The 21,114-nt window shown below is 43.5% G+C and overlaps 2 protein-coding genes across 3 annotated transcripts; one reads left to right on the top strand and one right to left on the bottom strand.

Annotated features, from left to right (window-relative positions):
• The first annotated feature begins 877 nt into the window (after positions 1–877).
• LOC310805016 (BTB/POZ domain-containing adapter for CUL3-mediated RhoA degradation protein 3-like) lies at positions 878–4,582 on the top strand. 2 transcript variants are annotated; one of them, XM_083670507.1, is made up of 7 exons: positions 878–935; positions 1,753–1,966; positions 2,160–2,329; positions 2,463–2,549; positions 2,649–2,701; positions 2,865–3,060; positions 3,358–4,582. In XM_083670507.1, exons 1-7 carry the CDS (start codon positions 933–935, stop codon positions 3,691–3,693), a joined length of 1,059 nt encoding a protein of 352 aa, XP_083526633.1. In that variant the 5' UTR covers positions 878–932; the 3' UTR covers positions 3,694–4,582. The 2 variants fall into 2 exon arrangements, with proteins under 2 accessions (XP_083526633.1, XP_083526634.1); XM_083670508.1 differs by lacking the exon at positions 878–935 and having other exon boundaries at positions 1,911–2,051.
• Positions 4,583–4,703: 121 nt separating this feature from the next.
• On the bottom strand, positions 4,704–20,325 carry myo1hb (myosin IHb; the record flags this gene model as incomplete). Its single annotated transcript, XM_083670506.1, has 32 exons — positions 4,704–5,344; positions 5,423–5,522; positions 5,649–5,746; positions 5,900–5,970; positions 6,163–6,298; positions 6,403–6,458; positions 6,631–6,724; positions 6,966–7,049; positions 7,250–7,412; positions 7,543–7,627; positions 7,746–7,814; positions 7,896–7,972; positions 8,061–8,174; positions 8,699–8,816; positions 9,364–9,469; positions 9,589–9,669; positions 10,134–10,180; positions 10,397–10,491; positions 10,749–10,840; positions 10,971–11,051; positions 11,237–11,342; positions 11,617–11,684; positions 11,905–12,024; positions 12,127–12,198; positions 12,326–12,439; positions 12,594–12,692; positions 13,408–13,587; positions 13,825–13,905; positions 14,152–14,350; positions 14,477–14,592; positions 14,957–15,118; positions 20,296–20,325. 32 exons carry the CDS (start codon positions 20,323–20,325, stop codon positions 5,318–5,320), a joined length of 3,141 nt encoding a protein of 1,046 aa, XP_083526632.1. The 3' UTR covers positions 4,704–5,317.
• Positions 20,326–21,114: the final 789 nt, after the last annotated feature.

Raw genomic sequence — 21,114 nt, 5'->3', positions numbered from 1 at the left:
ATAGCCTAGTAGCCTATCGCAAAATATGAAGATGTTATAGACATGTAATATAGAGTGAAACACAAAGGTGTGGACACAGACTTATGCAATACAATGGATAGACCAAGATAACAAAAAACTGAACACACAATACAATATACATACCATCACATCACATGCATTATCAGATTGTGTGTGTGTGTGTGTGTGTGTGTGTGTGTGTGTGTGTGTGTGTGTGTGTGTGTGTGTGCGCGCGTGTGCGTGTGCGTGTGTGCGTGCCTATAGATGGTAGAGGAGAGTGAGGAGCGGTTGTAAGGAGCAGATCGAAGAGCTCATTCACAAACGGACCCATGAGAGCAAATCTCTTCTATAGCCAAGTGGGAAAAAGAGCATCGAACAGAACTCTTTTTTAAATTATTATTATTATTTGTATTTATCAATGGCAATGTACAGTAACATGACAATACACGAGCTTACAAGGAATTACAATATATATTAGGGAAAAGGTGTTACAAATAAGTTTTAATCGCTTTCCAATCGTTAAGGTTAGGGTTTCAGCGTTTTAATATATTGTTCAAAATATTTCATATCTACATGGAAGTTTGGCTGGGAAAAGTTGCTGTGAATAAAAAACTTGGCATGCAATAAAAATACATTAATTACAAACATTGCATTGAGGTTAGAAAGATTATAGTCAGTCATGCCGAACAAAAGATATTCAATCTATTTTCTTCTTTATATATATATATATATATATATATATATATATATATATATATATATATATATATATATATATATATATATATATATATATATTCTCTCTGGGTATAGCTGATATAGAACTCTCTGGGTACCATTCTTTGGTAATAGCGTCATCAGCTGAAACTAACGGAAGTATAGCTAGCTCAGTTTGCCAACTTTGTTCAAGGCAGATTGACCAAGGGGGTTCTATGGTAAGAACTTTTGTTTTAGCTCACTTCAAGCCTAGTATCTACAGGTCGCTAAATAAATATTTCGACCATAATTTTCAATGTCAGTACTGTGTTAGATGTATACATGTAGCTATGTTTGTGAAGCTAGAGAAAACGGGCTAGCCGACCTGTAGCCCCAGCCCCAGACCCCTGCCCTATCCTGTTAGCTAACTGGCTACCGTTGACAGCTAGATCTATCGATCTACGCTTGTTTGATGTTGTTTCAGTCGAGAAAATGAAAACAAGCCACTGGTTTGACATGTCATAGCTACTGTAGCTACCGACCTTATCATCCATATACTACCCTCTTGTTTTAGCCACTGATCTGTTGTTCTAGCGTCATAAGTTGGTAGTTATGAAGATTGTTGCATCCATCAGTGAACATAAGCGATGAGAGTACTGTGACTTGATAATTAACTAGATTGTATTGCCAGATACAAACTAATAACAGTTTTAGGCCACCCTAGTTCTGTAAACCAATCTGAAGATTAGTGTAATTGTCATTTCTCACATTAAAAGTCTATTTTGGCTCCACTCTGAAAACCAAGACACAGTTACCCATCTTCCTTGCCTGAGTCGACCCTACAGGATCTGATATGGTCGACTTTGGTAACCATCTACCCAACTAGCTAACTGAATGATACTCTGTGGATAGGCTCTTGTAATCACTGATGGCATCACAATGTCAAACAAACTAGCGTAATATATATTCAGACATTTATGTGGGGGCTGATATCAGCCACTGTAAAAGCCACTGTGATGATAATATTTTCAAAGTGACCGTCTGTTTTTGACACAGGAAGAGATGTCAGGCATGAGTGCGGTGACCTCGGCAGTGCCGGCGGCGACAACCCGCACCACCTCCTTCAAGGGCTCCTGCCCCAGATCTAAGTATGTGAAGCTGAACGTGGGCGGGGTGCTCTGCTACACAACCATGCAGACACTGACCAAGCAGGACACCATGCTCAAGGCCATGTTCAGCGGCAGGGTGGAGGTTCTAACAGACAGCGAGGGTATTGATGATGAGACTCCTTCCATCTTAAGCCTCTTGAAGTTGCATGTCTCTCTCACCCAGTTGCCTGACAAGTTCCCTGGCTGGTACACTTCTAAAGTCATGCCTTAGTGTGAATGCATAAAGTTAAATCTCCACCATGTTGGACACTGTTTCTCACTTCTCCATTGGATGAGCTTTGACCTGTCTTGCAGGTTGGATCCTTATTGACAGGTGTGGGAAGCACTTTGGGGCCATCCTTAACTACCTGCGCGACGGTACTGTACCGCTGCCTGAGATCCGGCGAGAGGTGGAAGAACTCCTGGCTGAGGCCAAGTACTACCTTGTACAAGGGCTGGCAGATGAGTGCCACGCTGCGTTACAGGTATGGTTCAACCCCTTCATATGCACAATCTGTGATCATATTCTCTTGCTTGGATTACTCTCAATGCTGGTTTGGCCACTACATTGATACTGTATCCAGTGATTTATTTGTTTTGTTTTCCCTATGCCATCAGAACAAAGACAGCTATGAGCCATTCTGTAAAGTGCCCTTGGTGACATCTTCAAAGGAAGAGCAGAGACTCATCGCTACCTCCAACAAGGTTAAGAGAATTGCTCACATGTATCATGAGATAAATATAGAGTAGTGTTACATTGTACTACTTTCTATATTGTTTCTCAACTCATTGAACACATTGTAGCCCACAGTTAAGCTGTTGTACAACAGGAGCAACAACAAGTACTCTTACACAAGGTAAACATGCCATCTAATTGTGGTAAAAGGCATTTAATCAACAAGTCATTGTATTTTAAAGGTATTGTATGATAGATTGCTCAGACTTAAATACATGCATGCAAGATATTTGTAGAGATTCACATATGAGACATTTACACCTGATATCATTGTCCTTTCACAGCAACTCCGATGACAACATGCTGAAGAACATTGAGCTGTTTGACAAGCTCTCTCTGCGGTTCAATGGCCGTGTGCTCTTCATCAAGGATGTGATCGGCGATGAGATTTGCTGCTGGTCTTTCTATGGACAGGGCCTGAAGATCGCAGAGGTGTGCTGCACCTCCATTGTCTACGCCACAGAGAAGAAGCAGACCAAGGTATTCCGGTTTCCCCAAGAACATAGGAACATTACAAACCAAGAAAAGCTCATTGAATTGCTCTGAGTCAGCTGTGTGTTTGTAATTATTTGATATAACAGATATATGTAATTCATAGAGACATAAACAGATGTTTAAGATAGTGGTCTCACAATCCCTCAGTGTGTATTTTGTGCAAAAATAATTAATTTCTCTCTTCATCAGACCAAGGCATTAATCAGCCAGTCTCCTTGGCTCAGTGAGTCCAGACATTTCTTTGTGCCCAGAGCCTGTTCATTAGTCTCCCTCTTCATTCAGGTGGAATTCCCAGAAGCTCGTATATATGAGGAGACGCTCAACATCCTCCTTTATGAGTCTCAGGATGGGCGGGGCCCAGACAATGCCCTGCTGGAGGCGACAGGGGGCGCTGCAGGCCGCTCACACCACCTGGACGAGGACGAAGAACGTGAACGCATCGAGAGGGTGCGCCGCATCCACATCAAACGCCCCGACGACCGCACCCACCACCACCAGATACCATTCCTCCCATCCTCTGTCACAGTGCCCATCATCCTAACCCACTGCCAGAGGCCGTGGGATCACACCATACCTACAGGTGATCTCACTGCCTTGACACTGACCCCCAGGGACTAGTTTTCCCCTCTCTTTGTGAGGAAAAAAAAATGGTGCTTCAGTTTATGTCCCAGTTGCAGAATCATTGTTGGTGTCTTCAAAGGCCCCCCCTTAAGAGCTTTTAGTTCATCAGTGGTCCAACAATACCTCTTTTACCCCTGTCTTTACGTCTGTGATATATAGTTTGTCAGATTTTTGTGTTGTGGTATGTTACTTGTACCCTGGAGATCTTGTGCCTTATGTATAGAGTATGGGTGGTGCTGCTTTAAATCATATCATCTATTATCATGTATCTACAACATTGCGCTGAAACTCATGTGCGCCACAGGTTAGCTAGTTTGGGTCAGTTGTAATTTCAGTGACATACTGGTATACTGAGAAAAGATACCTATTTCTATTCCAACTCAAAGCATGTTTTTTGAGAAGATTTTTTATGAAAAGTTGTGTTCATTTGTATATTAGAGTGCTATATTTATACTGTATAACAGCATTATATGTAGACTTAATTTCTATCATCGGCAGGTCACACGATAATAAAGTTGAGTGTTTCTATTTTTTGTAAGTGCTGATTTCGTCCAGCAGAGGGTGCTATGCACAAATACACTGTAAGGAGATGTGACACCCCACCGCTCCTGTAAGTGTCCTGTAAGTGTCATTGAACTTGTTGTATTCTAGTGGTATGGAGTAATTATATTTTGACATTTTAAAGAACCTTTCAGTTGCAGGATCATACCTGAAAACAGAAACAAAACCTGATATCAAATGGATGTCACTCCTGCTGAAATATGACAGACAAGGCATGCAGACATCACAAAGAATTTGTCACAATTTCAAGCAATCATTTGACATGTAGAAGTGTATTTTGCACTGTATTTAACAAATTTTTCAGAAGATAAAGTTTTTTTATGAGTATGTTGTGGTTGTACTTTATTGCAAATATGATACAGCATCGGTGAGAAAGTATAAAAGTTATGACACGTATGGCTTCAAAATCACATTTAAGTTCTTTTCATGTATACTGCTAACATATCTAACTATAAAATGGGATTTTTGTTGTTTTATCTAATGAAAATATAGCAAAAATGAAAGCAGTTTTTACAAATGACCACAATAGCATAGTGACCTTAGCCTCATAACTCACAATTTAGCCCATGCATGTGATTTACAGCTTAATGACAGGTTTTCATCAGTCAAGAACATAGGTAGTACTTCCTCTGGGGTTTTATTCAGTATGAACCTTCAAGAATTATTTGTTGAAGTTATTCCCATTGAAATTTAAGGGATAGGGCAATGGCAATTTTTTTTAATTATAAATAAATAAATTGATGTTTACCCATGTCCTACCCTCACAAAGAGTAGTATACAGGTTGCTGTTTGTGTCGTGAGTCACTAGATTGGAAACATCTACTACAGTCTGCGAAATCCATTACTTAATTTATAGGTGCAAGCATTGTCTTAGGACTTTCCGTCCGCTACTCGTAGTTCAGGGGTTCAGGGGTGCGGGTCGCGCTAGAATGACGACACCTGTCGTACGACAATGAGGTGCAAGGGGTTCCAGTTCAAAGCATCCAAGTCGTGGTCACGTCATCCGTGTGGTCAACAAAAAGTTGTAGTGTACATTCTTGTTGAAATCCTGAGGTGGTCATCATCTTGACTTTACTCGAGTTGATTCCTGTGTGAATATGATAGAATCGTTAAGCTTTTGTACTGGTTATCAACAATTTACAAGAGATTGGAGTTCCGTACTCACCACCATCAAATGGCCGTTCTTTGTTCGGTACACCATAAAGTCCTGGCCACTCGTGAAGTCAACAAAGCCCTCTCTGCCAGGCTGGATGTCAAACTTTACACTGCAAATGACCACATCTTAGCCAACAGAATCACAGTTCTATAGGAACACATCTTAGTTGAAATTTTGGGCAACAACTTGTATTTAAAAAATACTTAAAAGAGAATTGTTTTTTGTATTACTTTACCTGCCCTGGACTACTTCAATACAGTTGTGCTTGTTGGTCACCACACACAACCTGGTCAAAGCCTCAAACAGGTAGTCACACTGCAGAACCAGGTCCCCCTGATTAAATATGCCACACACATTACTGGAATGAAGATTAACAACACCTGAAGGATCCTCATGCCATTTGTGTTGCTCTACCTGGGTCATTCCCCTCAGTAAGGTAAAATATATTCATGCACATGAATGAAACCAGATTATTGAGTAGCCAACCTTTTGCTTGATATCATCACAGGTGACATGGAGAATCAGGAAGTTGTCGCTCAGGTTGCTGACAGACACACCTGATACAGAGAGACCAGATACAGAACAACTACGATTGAATGAAGACATACAAATGTAGTACAGAGAATTGCTTTTTAGAGAACCAACACACACACACACACACACACACTCTGCTAAGGCAGGTTCATTTTATTCCTCCTTCACACTCAATCACTAACAGAGTCATACAATCTTGTTACTGTGGTACTAACCTTTAAGCAAGTTGTACTCCACCCGCTGTTTGATCTTGGCTTCCTCCACCAGATAGGCTGCGGTCTGAGATAAGATCAGCTGCCTGAATCGAGGCCTGAAGCCATTCCTGTCATATTTCACCACCGGAACACTGTACTGTGAGGGAGGTACAGAGGGAGGGAGAGGAGAAAAGAATATGAAGAAAGTAGAGTGAAAGGAACACACACTGTACAGCCCATGGACATTTAGTGTTGGTTTACCTTGATGTGTTCATGCCGAATCATCTGCAGGACTTTGATGTTGATGTCCTCCTCACCTGAAACAAAAAACAATACAACTGGTCACATGACACAACATGCTGGTCATCATAATGACTTAATTAATATGAAATATGAAGCCCAATCTTGTAAGGCATCATTGTGGCACTATTCCCCTCCAATGTACAGCATGCAGTAATCACTGTATTTGCAACAAGGCCTATTTCTTACTTATCCTGGTGTCCACAAATGGTCTGCACACACTGTGAGGGTAGTTTTCTTTTTTTCCTTTGAATAAGGAACTGGTCAGTCCCTTCAGCTGCAGCTAGGAATGTGGTCATAGAAATGCATTTTAATGTGAGGGGACTGTCAAATATGCACACACCAGGGGAGGCTGGTGGAAGTATAAATCACAGGATGGGCTCATTGTAATGCATGAAATGCATGTGTTTGCATGTGTTTGATACCATTCCTCATTCCATTTCATGAATTACAATTAACCCGTCCTCCAATTTCTACCTGGCACACACATACACTATAGGAAGTGAAAGATCCTTGGTTTGTACCTGTGCCTTCTGCTGTGTTGTGATCCTTTTCACATAAGCCCGTACCAGGTGGCGGCTGTAAAGTTTCCGCAAGAGCTGCGAAGCCTACAAAAACATACAGTAGATGTAGAAATTATCCCTAGCTTGGTTGCTACTATAAATCTACAGTGTAAAGAGTATACTCAATAGAATCTCAATGAGAATAGAACAAGAACAGAATCTCTATGATACTCATCATCCAGAAATGCACGTAGAGAACAACAGTTATTGAGGTACTGTACAGTCAAGTCCCTAAGAAGACTCACCTCCTTCATGATTGGAGGAGGGGTCAACCAGGTGTTTTTGTCTATAACTGTTTTGGGAAGGTTCTCTGTGAGCCGTGTGAGGTAGTTGTGCCTAACAAATGCCAGGTAATCTGAGTTGTCAAGGCAGGCTGGCTGATTTCTGGTCATGAAACCCTTGATGAACCTATGAAAATAAATATACAGACAAAATCTAGAGATTTGATTGAAGACATATCATTTTACAATTACATTGTACATTCTACAATGTAGATATTGTTTTTTCTCTGGAGATACTTCTCATCTATGTATCTTACTTCTTGATGACCTTGACAGCCCAGGCCCTCTTCTCTCGCTCCCTCCTGGCCTTCAAACCCCTCCAGCAGGTCTCAATCTTAGTGGCTAAGTGACACAAGACAATGACAAGATCATAATCAGATAATATCATATTATGTGATACTATTTCCAAGAAACTCCATGTAGCCAAGGGGAGGCTTGTTGTGTGTGGTCCAGCACCCACCTGCTTCTCTCTGTCTCTGGTAGTCTCCCTTCACCCTGTAGCCTTTGTACTTTGCCTGGATCCTTGTCGCTAGTGCAAAAAGAGTCACACAAAACTTTACCTTAGAGGTAAAACACCACACTGTAACCTTTTCAATGTATAAGCACCTACCCAGCTCATGCTTGCAGACCTCAAAGGCATCTTCGGTGGCAAACAATGTCTTGGGGTGGCGGATGAAAATTTTGGTCCTTTTGGGTAATAAATAAAAGACAACAGTGAGAAATAGCCAGTCTGTGTTTCCAGGCTAACCTAAAGTCATCATCATCCTTGGATCACCTCCCCATCTTGTACTCATCAGGCTTGAAGCCCAGGTGTTTGACCAGACGCTCCACTCCCTCAGCTGCCGTCCCCTTCCAGTTAGGCCAGGTGTCTGGACACAGGGGCTTGTACCTGAAAGGCCCACCACACATCTGAGGAAACTCTCCACTCTCAGCATACTGTGCACACTATGATCCTCAGATCAGGACACGCTGGCAAACAAACCTGTGTAGTTTGTCATAATTCTTGGCTACCATATGTATGACAGAACGTTTTGATCCTCAAAAACATACTCACTGGTGAACGTGTGAACTTGATGCATACTGTACGACTATTGTCAAACCAACATACTACTATCATGCAGCATGAACAGCACTGTATCGGAGCCCTGTCTGCACATATTGTAGTACCAACTGGCTAATGGGACATCCTGGATAAATTAAGGGGTAGTTCACTCAAATTACTATCAACTAGCAATTAGTGACAGTGCTCAGATAAGTAGAACCAAATTGTTGACTGAGGTCCATCCTTGTCCATAGACTAATTTCATGGGAACGAGCCAAATATGTGATTTTGTAATTTGGATGAATTATCCCTTTAAATAAAACAAATAATAATTGTCAAGGTAAGAGCTGTGAAGTACACAATGTGCTGACCTCTGCAGAAAGATCTCATATCTCCGGCGGTAAGCGAAGCCGGCCCGCCTGACCCTTAGGTGCTCCATCAACCCCAGGTACTTCACCTGGTGTCTCACCAACACGTCGTCAAAGCGCCCTGCAGGAGGGGGACAGGAGACAGGTCACAGGGCTACAAGCATCGGCATCATGCACTATGAATGAAGCCACATACTGTACATCAGGTAGCCTTACACACTGTAGGGGAATGGGTCAAATCTATCTAGGTACAGTTCAGTCTGGGTGTTTGGGGTTAGGGCCTGTACTAGCCTGAATAAGTGGCTGTGTCGTTTTCAGGTCTATAAACCACATATGGGTGTATGGGATTTATGGTGTATGGGGTTACATGTGCTGCTGTGTGTGAGTGTGTACAGTATATGGGGTTGATGTCTGTAGAAGGTGTGTGGATGTGTAAAGTCATGGTTTGTAGACTGCAAGGGAGGCTGGTGGAGGTAGAAATCAGAGGATAAGCTCATTGTAATGCATGGAATGGAATAAGGAATGGTATCAAACTCATTCCATTCCATGCATTACAATGAGCCTGTTCTCTGATTTCTACCTCCACCATCCTTCACTGGTAGACTGTGTGTTGGTGTATGGGGTTATGTCCTGTAGTCTTGGTTTTAGAAGATACTGTAAGACCTCACCTGGCTGCTTGCCTTCGTTGGGTTTCAGGCAGCGGACGTACCAGGCCTCTTTAGACATGAGGATCTCAGTCAGGCCCACCAGACTACTCTTAAACTGAGTGGCCACCTGACGGGTCAGAACAATACAAAGATGAGATCAACATACACACGTGATAGTAAAAGATGATTATGATACTAAACTAGTGCCACTTTGATGGCCTGTGTGTCATCAGAAAGTCTATTTACTGTTTCAGGTCTCTTCTTGGTGTCCGGCTCATTGGTTGGAAAGCAGAGTTTGACAATGGCATTCTTAGATAGACGCATGACCTGAGGGGTGAAGTCCCACAATGAACACATTAATGAGACATCAGTCAGCGGATCAAGTCTATTCATACACTGCTCTAAGACTTACACCGATACAGTTCACACTGTAATAGATACAACATCAGCTACTGTATAAGGAACCTGCTTCCTTTCAAAACAATCTGGGACTGGAACAAAGACTACCATAGTTCTCCCCCTTAACAGTCCTGTCAGTCTATACCAAAGCAATGCTTAACAATCAGCTCCTCTATAATTCACAGGTGTGCTTAACAATAAATAATAAAAGAGTTGGCCAGAAAGCAGATTCCTGAGTGCACTGCCAGTGAGAGCCCTGGGCAGTGGGCAGACTGGGCAGTGGCTACCAGGGGAGTCTGGTGGAGGCAGAAATCGGAGGATGTGCTCATTACAATGAGCCCATCCCCTAATTTCTGTCACCACCAGCCTCCCCTGCTGGGCACATGATTTACCTCTTTAATGTTCCTGTACAGGAGGTCATTATTTTTGTCCAGGAAACCTGTAAATAGAAGTAGGATTGAAAGGAAAGAATACGTAGAGATTGTTCTGACAGCGAGACAGAAAGGGATGAGAGCTGGGGAGACGCATTTTGCCCACCGACATATTAGACAAACAAACATGAGAACCTGTGCTTTATGAGAGTGCGGAGGGAAGTGTGCAGGGACAGAACATGTAGAAGAAATGGTGGGGTTATGTTGGGGAACTAATTTCTCACCGATTACACAGTATGTAACTTCCCCTGCATAGTGTAAAAGGCGGAAGTCTCCTCGCTCCAGTGTCTTCCTGGTCTTGGGGTCTGCCAGCTTGTGTCTGCAGGGTATGGAGGGAGAGAGGAAAGGGTGTTCTACTGGATCATAATCCTAGTGATGAGGTGAGTTCTCCCCCTTACAATGTAAGCGCTTTGGGTGTCTCGAAAGGCACGATACAAATGCAATCAATTAATTAATTATAAGCCCACTGAGTGCAGTTGGTGAACTCAGGCTTGTGTGTCTTGTCGGAAAAGTGTTACTGTGTTACAGTTCCCTAATGTTGTCCCAGTGTATGTGAGATCGTGGTGGATGACTCACGTGACAAAATGGGGGTGTCCACCCATCTTCTCCTCCAGTTTCACCAGGAAGGTGAGATCTGTTGCTTCTCCAGGGCGCAGGCACTCCTCATCCTAGTTGAGAGGAGACTGAATATGTGATGAAATGAACTCTGATCCAAATCTATTGGATCTATCTCTTCATTTGTCTGCCTGTCTGTCTGACTATCAGTCAGTCAGTCAGATTTTCTGCCTATTGACTCACTAGAACAGAGATGATGCCTCTGTGCTTCTCCTCCACCAGGTCACAGATGATTTTGTTGTTGAAGTATGGCACTGACTCCCACTGAAAAACAGCAATACAAAACACATTTTATATTCTGTCGTAAAGCCTTTTCTAAGCTCATGTGACATACAGAATGTTTGCGATGCCTCTATAGTACTCTTTACATCAAAACACACATCTCTCCTTAACGCATCCAGATACACAACAGACTAGTAGTCCTGCCAGAGTAGAGGAAGAACATTTACCTCAATCCCTTCCATCTCGTACTCCTCCTGCTCCGACTTCAGGGTCAGCTGGATGAAGAGCTGCTGCAGTTTTTCATTACAGTAGTTTATACAAAACTGCTCAAAACTGAAATATGTATGGAAACAATGGCATTAGCAGGCTTATATCTCTAACCCTCTACAATTCACTGTCCAAGAGTGACTGGCCAAATCTCAATAATCTTTCCTTGATTCCTTGCGTCCTCTATCCTCGCCTCCTTTGAAAGCAAATTGGAGCAGAGAGTCTGAGGTTCATCCTCTTGAGCCTTCTCCTCCAATGCATTTTGAGAAGGAGGCGATGAGAGATGATGCCAGGAATCAAGGAAAGACTTCTGATATTCGGTCACTGAGTCTGCCCTCACCTGTTCACATGGAATACCTCAAACCCATAGATATCCAGCAGACCTATCACAGTCTTCCTAGAGGAATCCTACAGAGACACATAATGTCACGCAGGGAGTAATACTTTTGACAGGGTTTGGTTTCCCTCTGTTAAAAAATACAACCATATGCTGTATTTGATAGCAGTATCTGTATTTTATTTAACCTATATTTATTCAGGTTATGCTCATTGAGATAAACACTTTTCAAGAGAGACCTGATCAAAGATTAATTGGGCCAAGTGGACATGGGTTATTGGTGTCCCTCACCTTGTTTGCTAAAGACTCATTAATCTTGTTAACCAGCCAGGTGAAGGTGCGGCCGTAGATGGCTTTGGCGAGGGCATCCCTGGCATACACAGCATGGTCCACGGTGAAGGGACTGAGCACCTGAACAACAGAACCAGCCAAACCAGTGAGACTGATTATCAAAAAACGGACTGCAAATCAAGTTTTAACAACAACCCCCCATTCTAGTGGCAGCTCTCTCACCTGCTCTGCTTTGGCCTCAATCTTCCTGTGGGTCAAGCCCTGCTGTAGCACCTGTGCAGGAATGCCCAGCAACTACACAGCAGAGAAACAATTAAATCACCAAATCCTCTTACTGAAAAGGTTGCGGGAGAGTACTCAGGCAGCAGTAGTGGAGTAGAGTAGTGTAGTCAGAATGCAACTGGATAGTTGTGTCTCTTACTTTTGACAGCCAATGTATCTCTGGACAGTTGTTAAGAACGGCATATCCCCGGGAATCCGCCTCAAACTTCACATTTCCCAGGTGAAGCACGCTAGCAATGATTGCAAACAGGTGCTGTGCCATGGACCAGAGAGGAGGGCGTCATGTCAGGACTTGTAAAATCTGTAAATTCCTCTGCCCACACTCTCAAGCCCATAGCTACATCTGTCAACGTGTCAGTAATGTAATACTGGCACAAAATAAAAATGGTAAAGAGATGGGGTCTCACCTCAATATCGTTCTCACTGAACTCTACGACAGAGAGGGCCTTCCGTACGGTCTTCCAGTCACTCTTGTCGTTGATAGAACTCACTTTGGCACACTCCCCCTGGGTCAGACAGACAGAAGATAACACGGAGGGGATCATCAATGACAGGCTGTTTAGCTTGTTATATTTTGCTGTATTTTAAGAAGAGTCTTGACCACGTATATCAGGGTCTTGATGTTGATCTTTTTTTCAGTATGACAGGAACAAGTACAGTTTACATGCACAGACGTTCTGACTAGCTCTGCCGCTAGCTTTCTCTAAATCAGTTTTTTTGGGGCTGTCCCTTGTATCAGTAAGTTGTATCACAGGAATGTACACACCCAGGGGTTACATCCGACTCATGTCGTTATGTCTTTTATCTCCTTCTAAGGCAATGACAGATGTACATTCGTCAAAGACTCGGATGTACCACACATGTCTCAGCCGTTATCTAACTGTCAGCGCTGACCATGGTGTGCAGCTTCTGCTTTGTCTGCTGATAGACACTTCCCCATGAAACAGAACATAATGTACAATAACAACGTTTGTATGACCTTCTCAGTACCTTTCCACCATACTAAACCTACCCTGAACGTAAATATATGTATCCCTGCTTTGTGTTCTTTTAATACAAATATAGCATAACATCATAATATCACATCACTCATAATCTATCAAGCTCCATGAAGACAAACCACAACTCAAGCCAGTCCCACCTGTACCTGGTAACTGTAGTTCTGAAGGGTTACCTCTCACCTGTACCAGGTAACTGTAGTTCTGAAGGGTTACCTCTCACCTGTACCAGGTAACTGTAGTTCTGACAGTTCCTCTCCAGGCCCAGCCAGCGCAGCAGGTCCTCTTCTCCTCCCTCCACCAGCTGGTAGAAGATGTGGAAGTTTCTCTCCCCATGGTTCTGATGGACCACTCTGGACTTCTCCAGTAGGTAACTGAGGATGTGGCCACCAACAGCTCCCCCCTAGGGAGAATAAAGATCATTCCCTCCGATTTTTTCTTCGGCAGGGCACAGAGGCCCCCATATCCAGGGTTGCCATTACCAACATTTTCCATGTCATACATTGTAGAATCACACTGTACACTGTAGAATCAAAAAGACTAGAAACACAATATGTGGTTTACAAATTGATCTTTTGGTGTTTGACGCTCTCCAGATGTTATGTTTTTATGATGTTGGTATCAACTTCTTTATATTCACCTGGTGGTCAAACTGGATGTCCATGTACTTTCCGAAGCGGCTTGAGTTGTCATTCTTCAGGGTTTTGGCATTTCCGAAAGCCTGAGAGAAGAAAACAGTAGATAGAGCCTTGGAAGTGACACTTGTGATCATTATGAGTGTCATGCTATATCTAAAGCAGACCCTGAACCTGTGTAGTAATGTTGTACTTACTGTTATACTTTAACATTTGTATTAAGATGTTGTTACATACAGTAGTAATAAGATGGTAATAACATGGTAATAATGGAATTGAGTGGTTAGCCATTTAGCATGTCATGTATTAATATGCTTTGCGATGATATTCACCTCAAGCACAGGATTGGAGAGAAGTAGGCGGTCTCGCACGATGTCCAGCAGTTTGGTGCTGGGGCAGCTGACAGCATAGAACTGCAGGATCTTCTTGGAGGCTTCCGTCTTGCCCGCCCCACTCTCCCCAGAGATCAAGATGAAGTGGTTGTTGGTCTCACTTAGCATGGTACGGTACACATTGTCTGCCAGGGCATAGCTGAAATGCCAGGGAGGGACAGACTTCAATAAAACTGCTAGTATAATAGACACTGGCACCTGTGCACAATATACTGTACATGCATGACAAATACACTCACATACTGTACAGGTGTAACATTCTTACATGTGAGGTGGAAGCTCAAACAAGTTGACGCCCATGTATATGTCCATTTGCTTCTTGGTATAGATCCCCAGCTCTTTGTAGGGGTTGACTGTCACTAGAAGCGTTCCAATGTAGGTCTATGAGGAGGAGGAGGATTAAAAGAGTAGTGTCTGCTCTTTTACAAAAAAACAGAATGAGAAATGAAGTTCTCATGCATCACTGGGTTCAGAACGAGTCACATCTCCTCTCTACAATAGCAATGAGTGAGGTTGATCATCAGAATGAACTTATATGACCTTGCGAAAATGGACTCTTGACTCTGCACTTTCTGCAACTGTAGAGAACAGTGCAGTGGCTGCTGTCTCAGCAGAGCCAAATGGGAGTTCAATTAGGAAAGGAACACTGTGATTCAATGCTTCCTCTGGGTCTCGAGGTAGGATGGCGTTTTGGCCAGAGGAGAGCTATGTGGTGTCTCTCCGTGCTGCAGAGGGAAAGACTCACATAAATGAGGTTCTCGTGGAAGCGTTTTCTCAGGTTGTCCAGGAAGGCACTCTCACTGGTGTAGGCGTCCAGCAGAACAAAATCCTGGATGCCAACCCGATCCCGGGCGGTCAGAGAACCCTCCATGTCCCGCAGGATCCGGTTACAGCGCTCCTCCAGGCTCTGTGCCCAATTAGAGACCGTGTCAGTGACACATCCCAGAGACTTACAGTACCACAACAACAGGACATCATGACATAACAGCTGTAAACAGCAAGATAACACACGTTATAACTCAGCATCACATAATGTAGCTGTTGTATTCTTTTCCAGGGGAATCTAGGAAATCTAATCTGAAGAAACCCAATACACAGTATACATTCTTCTGTGAGTTACATGTTTTTTTCTTTATCACAGTCAATAAGTCAAGGTAGCTCTCTCTGCCTAATGACATGTCCTGTCTCTCTGCGTCCTGTTTCCCTCTCAGTTATCTGCTCCTGTCAAGACTGTCGCCATGGCACACAGTTCTCACTGAGACATACACACACGCACACACACATGCACGCGCAGACGCACACACACACACACACACACACACACACACACACACACACACACACACATATACACACACACAAACACACATAAAAATAAACAACCCCATTCCATACACACAGAGGCCATCTCCCCAAAACCAGTTTGTTTCCTCTCAATCTGTCGGTCTCTCCATTCACTTGCAGTCAGTGTGGCTGGTGGCCTTGGCCACATCCTCTCAGCACATGACTGATGTGAGTACAGGCATCCCTATCTAATCTGCTCCCATGCTCCTCACTGAGCAATCAGTCTCTTGTCACCGTCAGGAGAGGATACACATTCCCCTGCCCCCTGTATGACACACACAAATACAATACTACAGTGCAGACTCCACCAGTTGGTATACACCAACACACTGGCTTCAACTGCATGGTCAAAATGCAGGCCATAATCAAATGAACCTGTCACCTCCAATGAGAATAGTCTCTCACTGCTGCAGTAAACCCAAAGTTGATATACTGATATCAATTATTTGAAATGAGCAGGGAATTTGTTATAGTATTGTAATACTACTATTGAAAACAATACTGTTGTGTTCTTACAGTATCACATACTAACCAGAAGGTGTTTGTACTGACAATAAGTACAATTACAGCTGAAGTATGGCTCCCAAAGTAATGTGCTCTGGTGTTTCTAGTAACGTCATGTCAGTCAGCTCTATTCACAGAAATGACAGTGCTATGACTGCTATGACAGCAGTGCTATGACAGCTATGACAGCTATGACAGCTATGACAGCTATGACAGCAACACCCAGCATATTCAGAATGCTTCAACGGTTTGGCTCACAACACTGCCAAGTTCACCCACAGCCAAGGTTCCATGTTATTGTAATTGATACTCACAATTTCTTATGTTGACAGCAATTGTAAACTGTTAATACAATAATGCACAGTATGAAATCATCTAACATACTGTGCTGTGTAGCCTAATTTGCTGTAGTAAGGAAAAATACAAAGCTTGCATGAGTAAATGTCCAATGCCCTACCTTGAAAGAGTATATCTTCTGTCTCAGACTGAGTGCTCAAATCCCCTTTTGTACTGAACATCTGCGTTTATTTATGGGAAAGGAAAGTATGGCAGGAAGCATTGACATATTGCCCCCACCATTTCCACCAATAGGAAACCATCAATAATGTGGAAAGTGGGCGACAAAGGAAGCAGAAGTGATAGTACAGTAAGTGTGTGTGTGTGTGTGTGTGTGTGTGTGTGTGTGTGTGTGTGTGTGTGTGTGTGTGTGTGTGTGTGTGCGTGCGTGCGTGCATGCGTGCGTGCGTGCGTGCGTGTGTGTGTGTATGTACAATTGTGTTTAGAACTAGAATTTAATATAACTGTCAGCATTCTTATTAGTGACATTCAGACAATGACTGACTTTTCTATGCTCACTCTCTGAAAATCCCTTCAAGACCAAATGACCCTCTTCTAGTCCTGCTCAGCAAAACAGTGTAGATAGCTATCCCCCTCTGGAGTCCTATTTTAGGGGAAACAGGGCTATTTTCAACCCAACTCACAGGAAAGCACTACCAGTTCCACTTACTGGGTAGAAGATGGGCCAAGGGCACCAACACACAAGGCAATTCATCACTTCTTTTATTGTTTTAATCTTACTTTCCTGATGCCATTTCCCTAGGGAAAAGATGAATGACGAAAACACACACACACACACACGCACACACACGCACACACACACACACACACACACACACACACACACACACACACACACACACTCACACGCGTGTGCACACACACACACACACACACACACACACACACACACACACACACACTCCTAAACTGGTAAGCAAAAATACAATAGAATATACCAGCAAATTACACTGTAATCAATTACAAGGACGTTTTTGAGAGCAACATGCTTGGTACTGTACATACTGTAAATTCACAAGTAGTATCCAGATAGAAATATATACAGTATTTGTACACATAGTGGGCATTAAAACAGGTCCACACCCAGACAACCATGTCCCCACCATGTGGTGGCAGCAAACACAGGGCTGCAAAAAACAGAAATACGGTCAAAACACTAGCCCTCCAGGACGTATTCTTAGAACGCAGGAGTGCAGGCAAAAAACTCTACAACCCACTCCTCTCTCAAAAGAAAAAAACACCTCCTGGTCCAACACACTCCCACTTTCTCTCTAGCCTGGCACAACAACATGTCATAGCTTCGATACCGTAGCTGCCAGCTCTCAAACATAGAAACCCTCCTTTTATTTAATTCTATAACTTTTTCACTCTGACAGACACCAAAAAAAGGCTTTTTCAATTTTCTCTGAATTTGAGAAAAACATAAAAAGGTATCAAGATACCCCTCCTTTCTCAATTGCATGTGAAAAGCATTTTTGTTCTGTGAGTAAGACGAAGGGGGAAACGTTTTTAAAGAGCAGTCTACAATCCATTACACACATTCACCCAGTGTGTCCATTCAGTAATTATTCATTAGAAAACATTTAACGTCACAGTCAATTTCACACTGGGCAGTCATGACACAATAGAGATTTGGCCTATTTAGTGCAAGGAGGGCATTGCAATGGGGAAGAACGGAGCAAAAGAAGGAGCAACAGGGGGTGAGGGATGGTATTTGTGTAATTTGAGAGCCCAAAATGCACACACACACATAGGACAAGAAACAGACTCAAGATGGAGTAAAGCTTATGGTTAGCTTTCATATTCAGTAACCCAGTTATCGACGTGAGCTATCAAACGATGGAAACTTGCTTTAAGAGTTACAATTTATATTTCATTTCTCACACCCAGGGATTCTCAGTGAAGGAGGGTTAATGGGTTAGGAGAGGGGGGGTGATTCCCTCCACCTTTGAGCCATTCTTTATTTCACACTCCCCATCACCATCCCTCCCACCCATCTCCTCCCAGCCCATCATCACATTAAACCAATGAGACAGGTGAACAATATCATTGAAGGCGCCCCATTTGAGATGTCAGAATCAATCTCACAATACACAGAATGGGGCAATGAGGATAAACCCCCTATTCTCCCCTCCTTAGTACAAACATGGGAACTTGAGCCATGTTATGCTTACTTCTTTCTGTGTGTGTGTGTGTGTGTGTGTGTGTGTGTGTGTGTGTGTGTGTGTGTGTGTGTGTGTGTGCGCACGTGAGTGTGTGTGTGTGTGCACACGCGTGTGAGTGTGTGTGTGTGTGTGTGTGTGTGTGTGTGTGTGTGTGTGTGTGTGTGTGTGTGTGTGTGTCTGAGATGGAGAGAGAGAGAGAGATTGTATTTACACTCAAGTCTGACACATTTTAATAACATACATCACTTTACAAGCTGTTTAATTCATTTCCGCCACAGGCTGTTCTCTGTCACCGCAAAGTTAATAATATCTTAAACATTTCTCTGATGGGAGGAATACATAAACCTGTGAACTCATTTTGCAGTATTAAAAGAGTACTTACTGCATGTCTAATCCATATTGCCTAGATTCCTTTCAGAGAGTGTTCAAAACAAACTGATGATCCTCTCTAGGAGCTAGTGGACCCAGCAGAGACAATTGCTTTGAGTGGCAGGGCTGCATGCCAGGCCTGGCTCTGGCACTCTGCCCATGTGTTGGCACCCTGTTGGCATAAGATGAGCAGCCTGGTGGCACGCCTCAGAGCGCAGGGCAGAGATTGTAGGGCAGCCATTCAGAAGGAATCTGAGCTGAGGAGAACACTCGCCAGATGAGAAAATAACACCAGACCGTCATGAGATGGGCAATCTGGCAAAAGGACAAGGCCTAGAAATGTAGCTAACTACACAACCTAACTACACACTCGTAATGTGGGGAACAGTGTCACCTAATAGTGGGTGAATACGAGAGGAGAGGAGAGAAAATGGAGAGGTTGATGGGAGTGGAAAGAGAAGAGGGGGTGGGAAGGTAGAGCTGAGGTGATACACACAAAGACAGGGAGACAGAGGAAGATGGAGATGTGGAGAGAGAGGGATAGGAAGACACTAACAAATACGGAAAATGAGCAACTAGACACCTATATTTGATGGCAGGCTAAAGCGGAACAGGAAAGTCTATCTGACCAAGCAGCCATCACCCGAGAGGCCACCCCATTGTCCCAGTCTCTCCAGTATGGCACGGGATCCTGTTACTCACTCACAAAGTGGCCGTTAGGCTCCTGAAAGAGATAGCACTCCTCGTAGGACACTGACTGACACCACACATCACCCAGGGCAACACACGTTTAGTTTATAGGGGGATATAGGTGTCTGGAGAAACCTAAGTGTCACATATGACATCATACAACTCCTCATGTACACTGTTGTGCTGTACAGTAGGAATATTGTCATAACATTATATGGAATCAACATACGGTACAGTAGACTAGATTCACTTCAATAAATTGTACTCACATTCATGGTAGCAATTACCTGAGAGTAAATGTGTTACTATTAGTGAACATCAGGAAACATGTTGTGACTGCTATCAATAAAAGTGGGAGAAAGAGGGGCGCTTAGTGGCGTAGCACACTAATGCGCATACCACATAATCGCAAGGTTCCTGGTTCGATCCCGACCCTCGACATGTCTTGCATGTCATCCCTTCCTCTCTCCCATCTTTCCTGTCAATCTCTACTGTCTCTATCCCAATAAAGCAGAAATGCACAAAAAAACATATTTAAAAAAAAAAAGTGGGAGAAAGAAAACCGCAATCTGCGAAAAAACTAAGGCAGGTTTTATAAACGTGCTGTACTATCAAACAAGAGGAAGACACGCGCATACTGACGAGGCGTCATTACCTCAGTCATCTCCAAAGCCATGTGAGTCATGGTTGATTAGTCTTGTAATGGCCCAGATAAATCCAAACTATATGATTCAACAACGGTCCCTGGGTTGCCTGCGAAGTAGAGGTGGACACTCGTCCCGGCTGTTCTAGCAGTCAAGGAGCTCTCCCATACTAGCCGCTCAGACGCTGGTGACTCAGACGCAGGTATATCCCTCTGATCCTATCACCTCTGGTCTGCTATCCCCGGTGTCGCTCTGATCTCACTCCGTCTCTGACTCACATGCTCTCTTACAGAACTGGGCTGGTTCTGGGGCCCAGGGCGTATGGGTGGTGGGGTGAAGGGGTGGATGGGGCGGAGGGCAGGGACTCAGTACGGAATGATACTTCCTGCTGGACCGGCGCTCCTGTACTGTCCGTAATGAGCCAGTAATGACCTCCCTGGCTCTGGGAGCTGTGTGTGTGTGGGTGTGTGTGTGTGTGTTTGTGTGTGTGTCTGTGTCTGTGTCTGTGTGTGTGTGTGTCCATACGTGTGTGCATGCGTGCATGTGTGTGTGTGTGTGTAACACAAGGACGTAGAAACTCTATCCGTCTGAGCCCCCTCCTCATCCTTGCACAAAATTACAGTGCAGGTATTGTATTACTGATCTTTGATTAGGCAGATACATTTCGGACTAATTACAAACCGCTCATCACTGCCATTGCCCGGCTACAGTATCAGGTCTGCTTGGGATGAACCTATCCCCTGGGCTTTTTAGAAAATTGACGTGTATTAACATTCGTTTTTGGTGGTATCTTTGTATATTGGAAATGACAGAAAATGGTACGGTGCAGC

The sequence above is a fragment of the Argentina silus genome (genome assembly GCF_951799395.1).
Source record: "Argentina silus genome assembly, chromosome: 5".
Taxonomy (NCBI): Eukaryota; Metazoa; Chordata; class Actinopteri; order Argentiniformes; family Argentinidae; genus Argentina; species Argentina silus.
The sequence above is the reverse complement of the archived record's forward strand: the minus strand, read 5'-3'. Positions and strand labels throughout refer to the sequence as shown.